At 29.7% G+C, this 21,359-nt stretch overlaps 1 protein-coding gene across 1 annotated transcript in view; it reads right to left on the bottom strand.

Moving 5' to 3' along the window:
- Positions 1-8,139: 8,139 nt before the first annotated feature.
- The window catches only part of LOC116138611 (alpha-L-arabinofuranosidase 1-like), a 99,340-nt gene continuing 86,120 nt past the window's right edge, over positions 8,140-21,359 (bottom strand). Inside the window, exons 3-19 of the mRNA XM_031424320.1 lie at positions 15,629-15,676; positions 15,145-15,360; positions 14,924-15,045; positions 14,687-14,840; positions 14,341-14,410; positions 13,209-13,354; positions 13,042-13,087; positions 12,903-12,955; positions 11,960-12,113; positions 11,384-11,502; positions 11,211-11,282; positions 11,031-11,134; positions 10,801-10,857; positions 10,516-10,714; positions 10,273-10,419; positions 10,061-10,169; positions 8,140-8,321 (exon numbers count right to left, since the gene is read on the bottom strand). Of these exons, the coding sequence (XP_031280180.1) occupies positions 8,140-8,321; positions 10,061-10,169; positions 10,273-10,419; positions 10,516-10,714; positions 10,801-10,857; positions 11,031-11,134; positions 11,211-11,282; positions 11,384-11,502; positions 11,960-12,113; positions 12,903-12,955; positions 13,042-13,087; positions 13,209-13,354; positions 14,341-14,410; positions 14,687-14,840; positions 14,924-15,045; positions 15,145-15,360; positions 15,629-15,676 (1,998 nt within the window). The remainder of the gene's footprint in view (positions 8,322-10,060; positions 10,170-10,272; positions 10,420-10,515; positions 10,715-10,800; positions 10,858-11,030; positions 11,135-11,210; positions 11,283-11,383; positions 11,503-11,959; positions 12,114-12,902; positions 12,956-13,041; positions 13,088-13,208; positions 13,355-14,340; positions 14,411-14,686; positions 14,841-14,923; positions 15,046-15,144; positions 15,361-15,628; positions 15,677-21,359) is intronic.

Genomic DNA, 21,359 nt, shown 5'->3' with positions numbered 1-21,359 from the left:
GCTAAAGAAGCCCTAATAGACGAAGAACCACAAAGCAAAATTCAAAGAATGATATTCTTTTAATGAATTTTATGACTCCAATCATGTCCTTCCTCTTTAATGTGATCTCAATAAAGCTAAGCTTGTTGATTGAGTTCATAATTTGTTATCTGCAATTTGTTCATGAGTGAGGCTTTCTTTGTCACCCATGAAAGATCCAAGCAAATCGTGGTGTCCTAGATTAGTTAGACTTCAAGGTTAATGGCTTGTGTACTAATTTGCCATTTTCATAGTGCTTCCTTTTCGGTAGGCCATGTGTCAAGTTACAAATATACATACTACAAGGAGAATGCCATGTGCCAAGAACGGAGAGATTATGGTGTTATGATGTGGTCAATATTTGTATATGTGGTGGACAGCATAGGTTTTTGTAGGAATTTAGAAACAGAGTTGGTGGCCTCCCGGGATTTGGAGCACTTTTGAGTGAAAAAAGGACTTTTGAGCTCTGTTTTAACTGCTTGTATGGAGTAAAGCTGTTGTTTGATTTTCCCTGTGCTTCTTGATTATCATATAATATTCGTTCTGGCACATCCTTCTTGTGCTTTCAAAGACAGTCAAGTCTTTTAATCTAAAGCTTCAAATTCCTCTTCTTCATCCTTTTAAGGTGAAGTTGTATCAGTTACAAATATATCCTAATACAAATGTTTCCTAGTATGTAGTCTCAACAAATTTGAAGAATTAAACTAACCCATTGGTTGAATTATACTGAGGCGAAATAGTTTATTCAATTTATTGATTTTTAACATCTTCATTAAGATAATTAAATAATGCAAATATGAAAACATATAAACGAACTCAGTACTGAATTTATAAACAACATATGGAGATGGTTATATAGTATCAAGTATAAAGTGTTTGGCAACTCGAAGAAAATGGAATGCATATGACATTGAAGAAATTGAAGTACAACAACATAATAAATGAGTAAACATAGGGCACTCCACGTTTCTGTTGCAAACAATCTGAGTGAGCCAATTTATCGAACATGTGTGTGGGAGCTAATCAAGAATCCCAAGCTTGAATAATTTATGTCCTACCCTAACATTACAAACAATTAACAATGTAGAAAAGGAAATAACAGAACAAGCACACAATCAATACAACAATATATGTGATTTGGTCAAATGGCCTACGTCCATGGGAGATGATGACGTTTCACTATATGACGAAAAATAAATATTATAACATACTCTCACAAGTTACACCCCTCACAATGGTCCAATCACAAGTTTTTTAACCAATCTTATGCCAAATTCAATCCTAGAAATACTCATTCATTACACTTAATTAAATTTGTAATTATCACCATTAAAACTAAAATAAAATGAGGATTATACATTCCACCAAAATTGCCAAAAATTTATTATAAAAGTGCCCATAAACAAAATTATATAAAAATACAATAAAACTTATAAATATACGTAAATTATTCACGAATAAAACTCTTAAAATTCGAAGATTTACATGAGGATATCATTTTATTTATTTAAGAAGAGAAGAGTTGAAACACTATGATGAGTCCCAAAATCATCACAAACTATAATTTATTTCTCTAATTTTTAGCTATTAGTGAAGTAAAAAATTAAATTAAACACTAATGTTATTTTATATACTTAAAAGAGAAATTTTATTCAAAGAAACCTGAGGAGAAAAATATATAAAACCCATTGTCAATTTATATTTTCTAACAAAATGTCAGCAAAATCCAAAGGATACTATTGGATTGATTTTCAACGTTCTTAAGAACCAAAAACAAAAATGTTAAAATATTTTCTTATTCTTAAGAGCTCAAATGGAGATTGGCCAACCGAGTTCCGGCTCGTCTGCTCCGCCGCAGTCGCGAGATTGGAGTCCACCATCAGTCACCTTCAGTCTCAGAACGGGAGCCAGAGCGTACTCGACGACCCTTCTTTTGAAGATTGCATAATCGTAATAACTTTAGTCTTTAGACCCTGCAACCAATAAAGATCATTATAATGTTAACAGAGAAGAAGAAGAAGAAGAAGAAGAAGAAGAAGAGTGGTAGACGCGGAGCAAAGGGCACTGGTGAGAGTGTATGAGAGAATGGTGAAGGGCGAAGCCGGAGAGAAGGATGAACAAGTGGAAGAAGTGACGTGTAAGATGATAGTTGGAAGATGGTTTGGTAAAGTTGTGGAGAAGATTTAGAGTGAGAGTGGAGGTGGTGCCCAAGTTAGGGTTTTAGCCAAAGATCAGATACCGGGTTCGGGTTCGGGTTCTGATGAATTGATTCAGGTGAAGTGGTTTAAAACTTTGTTATAATAATGCTTCTTCGTTTTTAAGCCGCAGGGGAGCTTATATTTGTGACATGAAACGTTAGGAATTTTGTCGCGGATTTGAATAAATATTGAAAAAGGAAAAAATTGGGGTTCTTTAGAAATCGAGAAATTTCGGTCTTTTTAGGAAGTGAAAAGATAATAGGATTCAATAATATGAAAGGATGGCAATTTAATGAAGCTAATAAACTATAGTTTTCACCTAACTTGTGGAGGTATATGAACATTTCAATTTGTTACTTGTTAGTTTCAGGCATGTGTTAGGAGGAAGGTTTTATAGGAGTTCCATGTGTTGACAGAAGGTGGATGTTTGGATGGGTTTGAGATGATTCTTAGCAACAATTGACAATAAATCCTTTACTTAAAAGATTCCTCATGTGGTAGAATGACCTCTAGTTATCGACTTTGTAAGGAAAAAGAGAATGGTTAATTGGACTTGCTGCGTCGGCATTTTTATGTATTGCTTGATTTGTCATGTTAATTCTATGTATTCGAATTTCATAATGTTATTATTCTAGCCGTTACAGTGTAGTTATGTGGACATCTGGTTTTTGCTTATAACAGGAAGCTTTCCAGCTGTAAAGAAAGTACTCTTGTCTATTTCTAGTTGTGTTCAAGATAGCCCTAGAGTAGATGCAGCCAACACTAATGTAACAAAACGTCCAGGGATGATGCACCATGGAAATTCTATGCCGGCGTCAATGGAGCTATTTCATCAGAGAGGTTATGCTCCTGGTTTTCATTAGAGGGCTTATTCTTCTGGTCTAGGGCCTGAGATTGTTGGAGCACACAACAGGATGTATTTTGAAGAGGATGTTGTCTTTAAGCTGTTGTGCCATCTTGACAAGTTGGCAGTTTGATAGGGAAAGGTGGCTCTATAGTTCGGACTTTTCAAAATGAAACTGGTGCATCAATCAAGATTGCAGATGTTGTGCCCGATTCAGATGAGTGGGTGGTTTTGATATCTGCACGAGAGGCATGGGAACTTAACAGTCTCTAAATTATACTCCTTTAGTACTCTGTGGAGAGCTGCAATATTCTTTTATTTTCGCTAATTAGGGAGCTTTTCGTGTTTGATTACTAATGCAAAAACTTTTGGAACTTTGGGCTGAATTTCTGGTAAATTAATGGGAATTTTGTCATGGTCAGAATATTAAGCCATTACTCAGGCCTTCAAAACTGTTCCTGCCTGATATCTTTCTTTGTTGCCTTTTAGGTATGACTTTGTTCATTGGTTTAGTCTTTGAGGAGTTAGGACGTTATTGTACAATTGCTCTCATTTTGGTGGTTTGTGGATCATTTTTGGTGGGTGTGACTGGGAGTTGTGGATCTAATCTGTCATCCAACATATCACACTTAGATTTCCAATGTAGCCAGGCCAGATGATGTTATACCAAACTTAGATTTCTTTGAGCATCAAAAACTTGTCATATAACATCATGTCATCATTGTTGAAATTTTAAATGATTGAAGTACCTAATAATATTTCATTTTGAATCTAACGTATCATTTTGTGTTCCTTAATTTTTCTATATGGTTTCACCTATTGCAGAATTCAGAGCAGAGACACTCTCCTGCTCAGGATGCTGTTATGCGTGTGGCATTCTAGAATTGCTGAGATTGGATTTGAACCTGGTAATGCTGTTGTTGCTCAGCTTCTTGTACACTCACAGCAGATTGGTTGTTTGTTGGGTAGAGGAGGCTACATCATTTCTGAGATTAGGAGAGCTACTGGTGCTAGTATACATGTATTTCCAAGGGAACAAGCTCCAAAATGTGGTGCTCGTAATGATGAAGTTGTTCAGGTGATTAATTTTTGTGAGCATCATTCTGCTAGCTGTTTAGTTATTAGTTTTCAAGTCTTTAATAGTTGTGCTTTACCTTTTTCCTTCATTGGGTTACATGAATACTCTACCACCACATAATTTAAGCTACTGGTTTTCCTTTTCTTTTGATCATATTGGCTTGTTAGATTTATGTAAATGAAATCTTGCTATGACCAGTTTTGGTAAACTAGCTTGTACCCTCATAGATTTGTGATTGTTTGGCTTTATCCCCTGGTTTATAGCATTTGCTGGCTGAAGTGAATGTGAATAATCCTGGATAATAGTCTCATTTTTCTGTAACAGTGCTGGAGTGATATGACTGGATAAATAAAATTCAGAAGCTTTATTCATTCATTTACACTTAAATAACACCGCTCTTCAAATAGATAGACGCTAAAAAAAAGGTTATTAAGCCTAAATGGGCAGATTCATTTCGGATTGGGCCTAATCTAATCCAATAAAATGGGCTGGGCCAAGCCCCCTGGGCCATTCACAAACTCTAACTAAGGACAGAACACAAGCAAATTATATCGAAACCATGACCCAATACTGAAACCATCAAATCTAAAACATTTAGAATTGACATGTTTTTATGAGTTTTCAATGATCGAAATTAAATTATATTGATTTATTCAAATTATCTTTTTTTTTTCTTTTTTTTTTTCTCTCTAGAGATGATTAGATATTCTAATTTTGTAAAGTTTATAAATATGTAACTTTGTTTAAGATTTACACCAAGTCAATTTTGAAGGGTGAGTAGCATCTATACATCTATTATATTACTGATATTATGTTATATAATATTTAGTTGATATTATGAAATAGGATTCTATTGAGAAGTTAAAATGATCACTGCTCTAATCTTGTATACTTCTAAATTGAATTATATTATATAGAAAATGTAAATAACTGAGAATTCTTGCTGTGGCTTGTGTCCTATATATAAAGATGCAGATACAGTATGCAACAGAGTATATCAAAATAACCATTGGACAACCAGGAAAAAACTCATATAAAAAAAAAAAAAAAACTACATGCATCTATTATTTCTAAATATTTTAATCCAATAAATAAAAATCGGCCACCAAATCAATTTTTACTCATGAGATCGATCTCCTAGAGTTCATTATCTAAACTGAAAAATTCTCTGAATGCTCTGTTTAGCTTTTACTCACATTTCATTTAAAGCTTCAAATGCTCTGTTTTTACTTATATTTCATCTAAAGCTTCAAATTCTTACCCATATTTCATTTAAAGCTTCAAATTCTCTGATTTCCTATCCCCTTTATGCTTGATGCCAACTTATCTCTTTGGAAACATGGACCTCAGGTTCTACTTCTGAGAAAAAAGTGAATGGTGTCACAAATGTAGTAGAGGGAGCATATTTCTATGGAGCAAGAGAAGCCTCGAATTTTGGGTTGAATATGAGATTGAACATCAATTTGATTTGTGTAATTGCCATCTTAATTAGTTGATACAAGTGCTTGCTCTGTTTTGACATGAAGCTTTTTTGTTACAATTTTGCTTGTGTTTCTTGATTGCATAGTTGAGTGATTAGGTGAATATGGAATGGAGGATACATGAAGAGGTGTCTCTCTTAGTTGAGTGATTAGGTGAATATGGAATAGAGGATACATGAAGAGGTGTCTCTAAGAGGATAGAAGCCTTTACTTAAAAAAGAAGATGAGAAACATTTGGTATCCCAATCATAAGTTCCTTTGTATCAAATCATATATGTTTCATCACATCTTTGTTTTAAGCTTTTATTGAAAACATAAGCTTTCAATCTAAAGCTTCGAATTGCCTCTTCTTTATTCCTTTATTATGTACTGAAAATGGTAATTTAAGGAGGAGTAGCAAAGGGCTTTTGTTCAGTTAATATTATTGTCTTAATACAAATACTTCCTAATATAATATATAGACTCAACAAATTTAAAGAACCAAACAATCACTTTCGTTCAGTTACACAACTAAATTATCTTTCATAAGAAGATTCAATAATGCACATGTGAAAGCAGAGCAGAAAAACTCAATCCTGATAGTGCAAATAATGCATTAACACAACAAAAACAAAAAAAAAAAAAAAAAAAAAAAAAAAAAAAAAAAAAAAAAAAGGGACACGGGAGACAAATATGTAAATTAAATTTTATTTATTAATGGGACTTTTGAACAGTAAGTAATTGATCTATCATACACAGCGGAAAACAAAAATTCAATCGGCAAATCAATTACCTTTCTTTGCCTAGATCCGAGTATAGATTATACTGTTTCCATGTTTATAAACAAAAATCTGTATAAAGTAAATCCATTCAAGGATTAGAATACTTACGTACATTTGAAGGCTTCTCCGAATATCTCTAATTTCGAACACAAACACTGTTCATCAGTTACTATTCATGTCTACTATTCACGTGATTTTTTGCTAATCGATTTAAAGTAGGATCGCACTCACGAAAGTCCACACGAAGATAATCCGCAGAACCTTTGATTATTTTGCTAGAATAATCAAGGGCTTTAAGAATCAAGAAAGAAGAATAAAGAAAAGTTTTCCTCTTGAGAGAGAGAGATAGGGTGGCTAGGGTTTTAATTGAATGAATAATTCACTTTATGTTTTAATTTTAAGTTGTACTTATATAGTGCAACAATTAAAACCCTATTCCACTTAGGAATAGCCATAGGCTCCAACCCTAGTTCACCCTTGCAACCAAACACACCTTTTATGGTATTTTAATTAATTAATTATTATTATAATTAAAATCAATTAATAATAATTCATTTAAACATATAAATAGATATATTTAAATATAATCTCACTAATTTAATTTTAATAATAAAATTAAATGCAGGTAACAATCTCAGCAAATTTAATTTGCACTGTGAGATTACCAAAATATTATTTCATCTTGAAAGATGAAAATACCTTTCTCACAAATTGATTCTTAAATTATCTTCTAAGTGTGTGACTCGTAAGCTCCTTATCATATCGGTAGTGAGCAATATCGCGATTAACACCAATTAATCGTCTCACTACACACAGACTAAGATTGACCCCTAGCAAGGCATCATGGCCACTCGATAGATTCGGATTCAGCGAAATCGCAACATGTCAACAATACGGTTACTGTGCAATCAAATCATTTTATCAACTGTTATTCATTAAGACTAAGGTACATAAATAGTGTCAACCTCATATATTCTCGACATGTTTGTATTTAGTTACTATGCCAATAACAGGAATATTAAATTGGATTGAGCATAAACTCAATCCCATTGTGGCCACAGATTTAGTGTCATTGCCATTTACTGAATTACCTAGTGAGATAACTTCTCTCGTACCCCAGGAGTGATGAACTTTGTCGATCCACCATAATCTCGATACACTTCTCAATGCAGCTAATCACTACCGTATTGATAGTTTTAAATAGAACTACGTTGGGCTAGTGTCAAACTACACCAATTGATACACAAGGTGCTCCAGTGATCTCAAGTCTAAGGATCACATGCACTACCATCCGTTAGAGGATTTATTCTATAGACACTGGGGTTACCATCTATATGGAATCCTCTGGTGGGTATGTCCAATGAACTTGCCTCTAGCAAGCACCCATGCGTTGCACTAGGTTGTCGGCAAACAACCTTGACAAATGAGATCAGTCACCGCCTTTCGACAGGGTTATTTAACATTATGATAGCCTTATCGTATTATCTGTGTCCTTGGTCAAAATAATACTAGGGTTACGAACGTTTCTAGAATGACCACCATATGTGATCATAAGGTTCTTACTATCAAGATTTGAAACACTTGATACCCTCATCACGGTTCTACCATCCTAAGGACATATATCATTATATGCATGATATAGAAGAATATGTCTTTTATTGATAAATAAACATTTATTACAGAGTCAATTTTATAATAATTGATTGGCTCTAGGACACCTACTCTAATAATAATAACATCAATAAAGGATCACATCATATTATCCAATGATGCAACAACACTTATCATTTGTTTCACATCCAGCATTGATAATGATTTTGGGTGAAGTCTTATACTTATCCATGCAAGCATTAAGACATTGAACCTTTGTACAATTCCCAGGAAGAGGTAAGTGAGAATCACAATCATCTTCCTTTGCCTGTGCTTCATCAAACATTGTGCCTATAAATTATAATCTCACAATGTCAACTATAGCTATGAAATTTATATAGGGTAACAATACATATTATCGACTTAAAATTACTAATATAGACCTGTCATGCTAAAATATATATGATTCATTTTTCCAAATTCACATTAGCACAAAAATCATCAAACATTAGAGTATAGTTAAAAGATGAAAAACCATTATATTTATCGTTAAATATGAAAAATATGAATTTAATACAAAATATTAAGCGAAATGTATTACCAGATTAGAGTACCATGAAAAAAACTAGAAGCATGGAAAAATATTAAGAAGAATATATTACCTGATAATAACATAATGAAGAAGAAGAAGAAAAACCCTGAAAGTTTGGTGGTCCTCGTTGTTGTTTTTTTTTTTTTTTAAGAGATTATTTTACTCTCTAAAGATATTACTTATAGCCAGTAAGCAACAAAGGAAGTTAATATATATAGTAACATTTATTGGAAACTTCAATTTCATTATCATTTTACTCCATTTAACAATCAATTAAAACGTTAACATTAAAAATATCAATCACATTAATATTATAATAAAATGGTAAATTAATAAATGTACCCAAGATAGAATTGGTATTAAAAGTTCTAACTGTATCAAATTCAACTATCACAATAAAATCATGCATGCATGTGAATGTATATATGGTAACACTATCAGATTTATTTTACCTAAATGGTAATGAGATTACATTCTTGCTTAAAACAATTAAATCTGATATTGATACCACATAAGTTTAACAGTATTAAATTCAACTATCACAATAAAATCATGCACGCATGTGAATGTATATATGGTAACACTATCATATTTATTTTACCTAAATGGTAATGAGATTATATTCTTGCTTTAATTGTTTCTTTGTGACCGTAAAACAATTAAATCTGGTATTCTACATACATACATACATACATACATACATACATGCATGCATGCATACATACATACATACATACATACATACATATAGGGATGTTCAAAAGAATCAATTGGAACCGGAACCGGCCGTCAACAGGTAGGTTCCAGTTCTTAATTTTTGGAACCGTCACTATGTAGTTTCGATTCCGGTTCCTACAATAAGGAACTGGAACTGGAACCGGGAGACTAATATAAAATAAAATTAAAGAGTTGGAGTGTTAATAAAAACTTCTGTAGAAAAAGTAATGTGATTACATTTATATTTATATTTTATAAAAATTTAAAGTAAGTTGGTTTGAATTTTCAGAATCTACTTTTACAAAGCAATGGAGTTTGTAATTTTGAATTTGTAATTTTATTTTTGTTAACAAGTGCCACGGAGGGGGGGAGGGAGGTATTTGTAAGTTTTTTAAGGGTTTTTTTGCCATTTAAAAAACTTTTGGGGGGTAATTAAAATTTTATAGGGTACCCAGAACCGGAACCAGAATTGTTGTTATAGGTTCCGGTTTTGATTCCTTCAAAAAATGTAGGTTACCCAGAACCGAACACTCCTACATACATACATACATACGTACATACATACATACATATAATGCAAAACTTTACTTACCTTAATCAATAGCTGAAACTAACTTGCACTTCTACTCCTCCCAAACTCACATGTGCTGCTACACAAGCCCTATCAATCATCAATTCGAACTATATCACAACTTAAATAGCTATTATTCAAAAGTAGTAATACTAAATGTATAAACTAATTATAACAACTCTGTCATGATGTTAAAAATATCAAGATTACCTAGGCATTGTCTTTCCAACATCAAATCATAAGAAGTGACCGAGTGTGGCGATACTATAACTTCCATATCCTTGCCAGCATTTTCAAGTGGACTACTTCTTGGTACCACCTATATATCCGGAGTTAAAAATAATAATAATAATTCAATTGTGCTTATTAACAAAAAAGTCCTCAATCTCTAAGAATATTAATGAATGAGAGAAGATTTATACTTTGTTTGGCTCCTTAAAGGAATTCTCATCCATTACATTGTTGGAAGTAAGTAGAGTCTTAGTCGATCTTGACGAGTTTATTGAATTTGACTCTAAACCATACACTGATATCTTTAGATTTACTTTATTGCTCCCGAAATTCACAACCTGCACATGCACCGCAGTAACATACATACAAATGGTTAGCAAGCTAGAAGATCTATATAAACAAAACAACTCATTTCAAGAGCAGCTAGTAAATACCTTTACTTTCAAAAAACATATGTTGTCATTTGAATTCTGCTGAGCTATTGCAGATGCAAGGATTGGAGTTAAAGAATTTGTGATGAGGGTCGTATTAAGTAGCATTGCACCACTTGTATCTGTAAAAAAGTGTTGCAACCAGTAGCTAGGAGTTCCATATGCTTGATTGGAGTTGAAGACAATTGCATCCGGATTCCAACTAGAAGACAAAATTTTCTAATGTTATAGAATAAATTGTAAATAAAAATGACAAGACTTTATAAATTCAAAAGATGGTGAAATTACCTCCTATCATGTACATTCACAAACAGTGGTGCATAGCATACCATTGCAACAACATCACTGCAACAAATAAAGTTATAATTAGTAGTTTACCATCATTTTAGTTAAAGATTACTTGGATTGTGATCAAATTGGAGCTAGAAATAATAGTGAAACTTGTGTGATATATTACTTAAACATTCGTTTACTCAAACAAAAGATAACCACTTGGATTTTTATGCACATTGGCAAACCTATTCCTTTCCAGGCCAACAAGGAATCCAGCTTCCCCTAGTGCTGCTAAAAGGCTTCCCATGCCACCATCTTTTCCAGACACAGCATATTCACTAACAAACACCTGCACAGTATTGAATAACCTATGATTCCCTGGTTTGAATCAAAACAAAAACTATGGATCTTATAGAGGTGCATACCTTTGGACCACTACGTGATGTATGATCAAAGTGATGAGCCTTAGAAAATAAGTCACTGGCATTTGTATAAATCTATTTAAGAATAAGAGAATAAAAACAAGGTTACTTTCATTGTGAGAAGAATTGAAAACATTTTATATCTGAATATACAAGAGTCGCGTAAAAAATTTTACATGAAAATCATATAAATCAGTTGGATGATCTAGTTGATCCACAGATTCGTCACAATTTGAGATTACTTTGATGTCTGGATAGTACCTTTTTATCGCATCGTAGAACTTGGGATAGTTCTCTACTCATTAAAAAAAAAGAAAAAAAAAGTAAGTATATTATATCTATGAATGTAAAAGAGCAAGGTAACATTTGGGCTTTAGGGTTTATTAAATTGATGAAAATTTTATTAAATCATATAAGAACTCATCAAAGACAAATAATCCTAGAAATTTAGAAGAGATCATTAATGGATAGACATCATGACAAATTTTTCTAACCATATATTTAACTTCAAAGTATAAATTCATAGATGAGAGTTCAATGTCACATTATTAAGAATTTACTATCAAATCACATTCATTCTCAATAGATGTCTATAATTATTCGATCATAGACAAGAGGTCTTTCATATAGTAAAAGTTTATGTCAATTACCATTATCATGGTGCACTTTCTAATCATTTAATAACTCGGAATTAAGTGACTTAGAAGAGTATAAACAAAAACAAAAGAATTGAGTTAGAACAAGATGCAAACCTTTATAAGCATTTTTTTCTGTAGAGTAGCATTCTTCATTTCCAACAGCAACATATCTTAAGTCAAAAGGTTTAGGGTGTCTCATTGCAGCTCGTACAGACCCCCATTTAGAGCTTGGGTCACCTATAGCAAACTCAATGCCTTCAAGGGCTTCCTGTAATTGAAACAAACAGCATACATCATATATATATATATATATATATGTGTGTGTGTGTGTGTGTATTCAATCAAAAAGTTATCAGCTTTGGAAAAAATTTACAAGGTTAAGTTTAGCTAAACAATATAGGAGGAAAAAAAAAAAAGTAATAGCCACACTTGAGACCCTTAATTCTACATTTAGACTTGAAAAATGAAGCAACTCAATATCAATACACTACTACAAAAGCCCCCTTCCTTTACTGGGTAAAACTGCAAAGAAAAGCTTTCAATTACGGAAAAATGAAGCAACTATAAATCAATAAAGTTGATAAGATCCAAACATCAATAATTCTTTTAAATTAATGTAAGATCAGAATTCCCCAAGAAAGAAAAATATGAACTTTATAGCTAAACATTGTCCAACTCACATGCATATATGGAAGTGAATTTGGTTTTGTCTCCATCAAAAATAAAAACTAGCACTTGCATAATAGGTCACAAAATATGGATTAAAGAAAAATAAAATGCAGCAACTCAAGATGTATAGTTGATGACATCCGAACATCCATAGTTCTTTTCGATGAATATCATATAACAAAACCCCACGAAAGAAAAACGGCCACTAATTAGATATGGAGTCAACAAACAAACAAAATTTGTTATTACTTTTTTGTTATCTGCAAAAAGAAATAAGGCTGTATGGGATCACATCAACTGCAATTGCATTTGTAGCATTTAAACTAAAGTATATTTGATTGGACCAATGATCATACAAACAATCAAGGCAACAATATTGAAAACATACTTGCACAAAAAGTGAGACATTGGAGGCTTTTTCTCTACCCAAATTGCTCATTCCTGCAAAATTTATAAAATATATAAGTGAAAAATAAATCAACCACATAGGCCACTTGGAGGAAAAAAACAAGCATATCCATCATTACCATTATTAAACACCCATATCGGCAATGCACCAAGATCTTCAGATAGCTGCACAAACAAGAATTAAACTTTTACTTTATTTACCTACTTAAAGGAGTATAAGTGAAATTCTTTGAAGTATTAAGAACAAAAATAAAATTTCTCCTCCAAATAAGACACAAATACATACTTGAAGAAACTCAAAATAGCCAAGTCCATCATCCGTCCAATAGTTCCATGCATCATTAAAATGCCCAGGTCTCTCCTCCCAAGGTCCAACGGTGTCTTTCCAACGGAAGGCATTTCTTAAAAGATCTCCTCCAACAAAATTGCCACCTGATGTAACATAATAAGAAAATAAGGCATTATTCATATTTGAATTTCTGAGCAATGAATATAACTACAATTACTGAACACAAATAAAGAGATTAAGATAGGTAAGGAGCAGGGATTCGATAAAGCCAATCAAAGGAAATATGCGGTGAACTCTAGAAATTTTTATATTTGCTTACTTGGACAAGATTCAAGCCAAAGCTAATTTAGTATATAAATGAAACATCATATTACAAACTTTTGAAACAATTTATATCCTCAAGGCATAGAATCAGATCCGAACGTTAAAAATGTCCAATCCATTAAAAATATTAAAGGAGTAAATTTGTCTCAATAGTTGAAATTCTACTTCACGTAACAACTCAGCCAACCTTTGCCTTTTCACACAAGAGAAACTAGAAAAGAATAAATCTAACTACAAGAATAGTACTCCTTCACTTTCGTTTACGTTTGTTTCAAGTTATCAGCATTTGTTTTATTAAATGACAAATTTTAAATTTTAAATTGTATATCTTACAACATTAAAGGTCAATTTTATATAACACATGTACACATGTATATAAAGCATTCAGTATAACGAAATGAATGAAGTGTAATGCAAACAATTTATATTTACAAGGAACTCTTACAAATTGAACAATGATATCCAACCTTTTATCCATTACAAGAACCTCTAAAACTTTGGTTTAAGAAAAGCATTTGGAAAAAAGTTATGCCCACACAAAGACGAATGAGTAAATAAACTATATATTTGTTTAAATAAAGGCATTAATAGATAACAACTTAATATAAAATAGATAGCATAAAGGCATTAATAGAAAACAAGTTGAATTAAAATACATTTTTAAGGCAACTCCAAATATTAATATAAGAAACACAATATCAATCGCAAACGTCAAATGAAAGACAAGATTTTCTAATGTGATAATTTAACATGAAACAACTTCACTTGAGCAAAGAAGTTTCTACGTCAATAAATCTTTATATACCTGGAAATCTCAGGAATCGAGGTTTGAGATTTGCAATCATTTCAGAAAGATCATTTCTAAAGCCATGACTCTGCGACAGGTACAGAAAGCCTTAGACACATGTGGAAGGTAATTACTAGTCACTAAGTAATAAGAAGAAATGCATTGAAAAAATTATGTTCAAACAAAAGCAAAACCCCTAGATGCAAAGTTTACATTTATCATTCAGCTTCAAAAGACAAACCAGAAGTTCATTTTGAAACAATAGTTAACTCCATCCTAAAAAAAAAAAAAAAAAAAAAGAAAAAAGAAAAAACGAGGGCTTAAATTTAAGGAAGACTGCATGTTGAATTTCTTTTGTAATTACCTTGTATGTGTCCAAGGGGATGGCTGAGACTTGATCAATCCACATTACCCCCTTTTTTGAAGTCTTCAGTTGAAGTCTTGCATTTGGATTTGTTTCTTCAGCTTCCAACAAAGTTTCCATCTTTGTCCAATTTGAGACATCACCAGCGGAAGCACTACAATGAAATCAAATTAAACTCAAAAATATAAATAAACAAAAATCTTTGCAGAAGAAAAGCAAATTAATTATAATGCTCACATGAGATTGGTATTGGCCAGCGTCCGCAATCCATCCGAGCTCGTTAAAGATACTGATATATTAACTGAGGTCAATGAACGGAGGTAAAAGACAATTTTGTAAATCTTCCCTTGTTTGATGTCCTACAAGAAAGAGAATAAAATAATTAATAATTAAGATTTAAAACAACATATTCAAATTCATTTACTTTTTGTGTGTAATTAAGATAAACTATTTCTTACCATTCCCCAGAATCCGGGGTTATAGACACCAACTCTTCCAACAGGACACGTATCACCATCACAAAGTACCTCCATTCGAAGTGCAATCTTATTCCGCTTGAAGCATGATGATCGGTCAGTTGAAACAATTATAGATGATTCATCCCCGATTAGAGACCAAGGGTGAATATTCAAGGATTTGTTTTGTCTTACAGCTTCAAAACCTGAAATAAACACCTCATTAAAAACCTCAATATATATATATCCAAACAAATTGTAAAATATAAATCCCTAAAAACAATTGGGTAGCTTATGCTTTAATACATTATGGGCTTGTTAAATACATTTCACGCAAAATGTCTGAGAAATTAAGAGAAACTAAGAAATGAAAGAGAGAAAGCAATAACAGCCTGATGTTTATATAAACACCATTACAATACACGCTGACAATCCAGCATGTAACTTAGCTACAAACAAATATATAGATAGAAGAATAAAGAATGACCTCGTTGCTCACAAGCTCTGCCCACAATCCACCAGCCGCATGATTGATCTCGGAGAAAAACACAGTAATATGGATAATTAGTTTCTTTACTGCCTTACTTTTCTCACTTATGTATTTAATAAATAGTAGCCAAATTTAAGTAGTATGTAAGTGTAGTGCAAGTCTACCAATAAATGGATAAAAAAAAATATATAAACTACACGTGCAAGCTAACAATGAACTACCTCAAAGAATATTCCAAAGAATGTTTCAGGAATCTGCCTGCCTCAGAAGCATTAACAACCAATTCTGCTTTCTGATTTCTGTTGGAGACCGAAGCCGCTCCACAGAAGAAAAAACAACAATAACAGCGCAATACACCTTGTTGGGAGCCATACTAACAAACATGCATAGTAAAGGTACATTTTGTTCACTTAACATGAAAAGGAATACAAAAAACAACATTACCATCTTCTTAGACAAAAAAAAGCTAATTCATAGATCAAGTTAAAACAAGTCAAATCAGGTAACCTCAACATAAACCCATGGTACCCCAAGAATGAAAAATAAAAGAAGTTCTGGATGCCACCTCTTCTATATCCCTCTCTTCCAAGCACTGGTACAAGACTAATTAAAACGATGTATATATAATAAAATACAAATACTTCTGTTTATTGGTATTTGTTAGAAGAGAGAAGGGAAGATGTTAAGGAGAGGGGATGAGTATTGTTAATGAGGAGAGAAGGAAGAGAAGATGGAGATGAAGTGGAGTAGACAAAAACCTCTTCACGGGCGTGCTCTGCTCTTGTAAACTTTCTGTTTTCATCTTAAGAATTAGATATCCAAACTTACTATTTTGTTTTTTTACATGATATAAAACATGGACTATCTAAAGGTCAGACTCTATAATCATTTATTAAGTTAATTAATAGAATAGTTGTGTTTTTTTTACTATTTTTCTTTCCTCTCTTCTCTCACTTTCTCTTTCTCTTTCCTTCAACTCCATCAGAAAACGCAGATCCAATACTACAAAAACAGCAGCACCTAAGCCCACGCCAACACCTACTTGCACAGCAAGCAAAGATTCTGTCTTTTTCTTATTATGATTGATAATTGGGGAACAGAGAGTTATTGGGAACTTTCCTAACGTCAACTGCCCACTTTGGTTTTGCAAACTAAAGATTTGATTTGATGGAAATTATTTTATTGATATCGTTTATCGAAAAGCATGATAAATTCCAGTTTTGCAACATAGTCATCTTATATTAATTTCATTTCTCAATCGGAGACAATTTTTTACTTCTATTATCTATTAATGAGAATTTGGAGAAAAATATTTGAAGGCTCCCGCTAGATAATGTCAAGTCTTTTCCTATAAATACAAATGATATTACAGTGCTCTATTTTGGATATTTGAAATGCAGATAAAGTAAATTAAAAGGAAACGAGATAATGAAGTGGGCATTACCAAAGGGTGTATTGATTATTTCAACATCACTGCAGGAAATAACATATATTGATGAGATGGGTGATGCTTAGGAGTGAACAGTTCTGGGTACCCTGTTTTTAGAGGAACCAAATCAGAACCACACAGTATAGGTTCTTAAATTCAAGGAACCGGAACCTAAAATGCAAGTTCTGGTTCCTTTCCGGGTACCCTGTAAAAAATCAATACCCCCTATTAATTTAAAAATGATAAAAATACTTAAAAGTTTACAAATACACCCCTAACAAATTTTGATTACTCATTCATTTGTATCTAATGTAACTCATAAATCTTCTAATCTCTAGGCAAGGTGAATTCAATCAATTCATAAAATTCCTCATCAAAACCAAAACACAAACAATTATTTATCACAATCACATCAAATAACTTCACCAAAATCATTCAAACAAACAATAATATAGAAAGTTAGAAACTGTCACAACTTCTTTGATTCTCCACTACTAAATACAATATAGTAAATTTAATGTTATAAATTATTAATGTTATAATGTAAATAGTATTAAGAATTATTAATTATAATGTAGTTTATAATTAATTAAGTAATATACTATAAATTTTTAATATAATGTTAAATTAATTAAATTTCTAATTATTAATTAAATATTATACTAATGTTTATAATGTAATGTTATAATTAATTAAGTAATCATATTATAAATTTATAATGCATACAATTAATTAGATTTTTTAACCATTTAATTAAGTAATGTACTAATGACTATGTAGTAAATAATAATGTTTATAATGTAATGTTTAAATTTATAATTATTAAGTCATTTAACAGTGTGATATTATACATAATTAAGTGATCATGCTATAATGTAATGTTATAATTAATTAGTAATTATAACAATAATGTAATGTTTATTCAATTAAATTTCTAATCATTTAATGAATTACTAATGTTTAATGTTTATAATATAATGTTATAATTACTTAAGTAATCATTTAATTATGTAATTTATAATTAATTAATTTCTAATCATTTAATTAAGTATTGTACTAATGTTTTAATAGAATGTTATAACTAATTAGTAATCATACTATAAATTTATAATGTAAATTTATAATTAATTAAAATTCTAATAATTGAATTAAGTATTGTGTAAATTACTAAATATATAATATATATTATAACAATTAAGTAATCTTTAATTATGTAATGTTATGATTAATTATATGATCATACTATAATGTATTGTTATAATGAATTAAGTAATTATATTATAAATCTATAATTTATATTGTAATTAATTAAATTTCTAATCATTTAATTAATGTACTAATGTTTATAATGGAATGTTATAATTGATTAAGTAATCATAATATAAATCTATAATGTAATTTTATAATTAATTAAATTAATCATTAATTAAATAATATAATAAAGTAGTAAATTGTTAATGTTATAATGTATTGTTTAAATTTATAACTAATTAAGTAATCATTAATTATGTAATGTCTATAATTAATTAAGTGATCATAATATAACGTAATTGTAATGTAATAATGGTATAATTAATTACTAATAATTAATTAGTAATATAATTTGTTTATAATATAATGTTAATGTTATATAATTAAATTTCTAATTATTAATTAAGTATATGCTAATTTTATGTAGTAAATTACTAATATTATAATATAATGTCATAATCAATTAAGTAATCATTAATTATGTAATATTATAATATTATGTGATCAATTATAATATAATATTATAATGAATTAAGTAACCATATATAAATTATAATTTAATATTGTAATAATTAAATGTCTAATCATTAATTAATAAACTAATGTTATAATGGAATGTTATAATGATAATTAATCATACTATAAAATCTATAAATAATGTTATAATTAATTAAATTTTTAATCTTTTAAATAAGTAATGTAATAATGTAGTAAATTGCTAAGTTTATAATGTAATGTTATAATTTATAACTAATTAAGTCATCATTTAATTATATAATGTTATAATTAATTAAGTAATCATAATATAATATAATGTATATGTTATTATAATTAATTAAATAATTATTTAATTAATGTAATGCTTATTAATTAAATTTCTAATTATTTATATAAGTAATCATTTGTTTATATGTAATGTTATAATTAATGTTATATATAATGTCATAGTCAATTAAATAATCATCTAATTATGTAATATTAATTAATTATGTAATCATATTTAATTAATTAAGTTATTATACTATAAATCTTTAACATAATATTATAATTAATTTGTCTATAAAGAATGTATAATAATTAAATAATCATTAATTATAATGTAATGTTACAATTCGTTAAGTAATTGTACATAAATTTTAATGTAATATTATATTAATTAAATTATAGTCATTTAATTAAGTATTGTGCTAATATTTATGTAGTAAATAGTAATTACTAATGTTATAATATATGTCATAATCAATATTTGTTAAGTAATTATACTATAAATTTATAATGTAATGTTATAATTAATTAAATTTACAGTCATTTAATTAGTATGTGGTAATGTTTATGTAGTAAATTAGTAATTACTAAATTTATAATATAATGTCATAATCAATTAAGTAATCATTTAATTAATAATATTAATTATTATGTAATCATACTATAACGTAATGTTATAGTGAATTAAGTAGTTATACTATAAATCTTAATATATATTATATTAATTAAATTTTTAATCATTTAATTAAGTATTGGACTAATGTTTTATGAAATGTATAATTGATTAAGTAATCATACTATAAATCTATAATGTAATGTTATAATTAATTAAATTTTTAATTATTAATTAAGTAATATACCAAATGTTATAAGTCAATTAATTAAAGAGTAATCAATTAATGTAATGCTATAATTAAATATACTATAAATCAATTAAGTAATTATTAACTATAATATAAGGATTAATTGATTATAATATTAATTAGTTATAAATTTATTAAATTTATCAATTTATCAATTAATTAATTAATTACTAATTTACTATAATGTAAATAGAACTGATAATTGAAGAAATAACTAAATATAATTATTCACAAAATATACTATTTATTCAAAAATAATTCTTTTAATAACATTAAAACACTTTTAATTGATCTATTTCAATTATACACTTAATTAATTAAAACTTTAATATTAATATATTATAATATATTAAAATTTTTAATATGGTGTAGTTTATATGGAATAAGTATAATTGTATACTTATTTAATTAAGTATTCTAAAAATTAACTTTTTTCTATTTTAACATTTATATGTAAAATAATGAAAACCCTCATTATTCACAAATATTTCATTGCAGCCCAAGTTCCAAAACAGGTTCCAAAAATCTGTTCCAAATAGGTTCTAAATCGGGTACCGCCTACAGGTTCCAAACCGGGTAACTGTTCCAAGTTCTTTTTCCATGTTCCAGTTCGGTTTCCAGTTTTGATTTCTCCACATATAAGAACCAGAATCAGAACCGCACAATGCAATTCCAATAAAATGGAAGTGGAACCTACCTACACAGTGCTGGTTCCAGGTAGGTTCCGGTTCCGGTTCTTCCGCAGGTTCCGGTTCTACCCGCAACCCGTGCTCACCTAGTGATGCTAATGCACATGGAAATTTGTCTGAACATTTATTTCTAAAAAAAAAAAAAAATTATATTGCAATTAAAAATATACATAACTTTCAATCAAGAGTTGAGATTCAAGAAGTTGTACTAAAAAACTACTCACAGCATTAAAACAAATCTTCTACACCTTTAGTTTATATTATTATACACTGTTTTTTTTTTTTTATAATATCATTAAACCCACTTACGTATTTTGGATGTAATTTTTACTATTGTAGATTATAGTTAGGTGGTCGTGGAAAATTATTTATAATGAAAGGAACTCACCAAAAGAATGAGTCTAATAATAATTTATATACTTGGTTAATTTGTTATTATTTAATCATGATACAACACTAACCTTATTTGTTGCTTTATTTAATTTACAAATACTTGTAAGTACAAGCTTTTTATTAATGTTAAAAAAAGGGACATGAGAGACAAATATATAAGTTAAATTTTGGGGGAACAACATTTTCTCACCCAACATCTGGCAAAATGACACTTTCTAATCCGTCAAGTTTCAAAATGACACTTTCCCAACCTTCGTCGGGTTTTGTTAGTGTTTTTTTTATTAATATTTGACTAAAAAGACGAAAAAACCCTTAAATTGTTTATTTCTTAATTAGTT

The sequence above is a fragment of the Pistacia vera genome, unplaced genomic scaffold (assembly GCF_008641045.1).
Source record: "Pistacia vera cultivar Batoury unplaced genomic scaffold, PisVer_v2 Contig342, whole genome shotgun sequence".
NCBI lineage: Eukaryota > Viridiplantae > Streptophyta > Magnoliopsida > Sapindales > Anacardiaceae > Pistacia > Pistacia vera.
The sequence above is the reverse complement of the archived record's forward strand: the minus strand, read 5'-3'. Positions and strand labels throughout refer to the sequence as shown.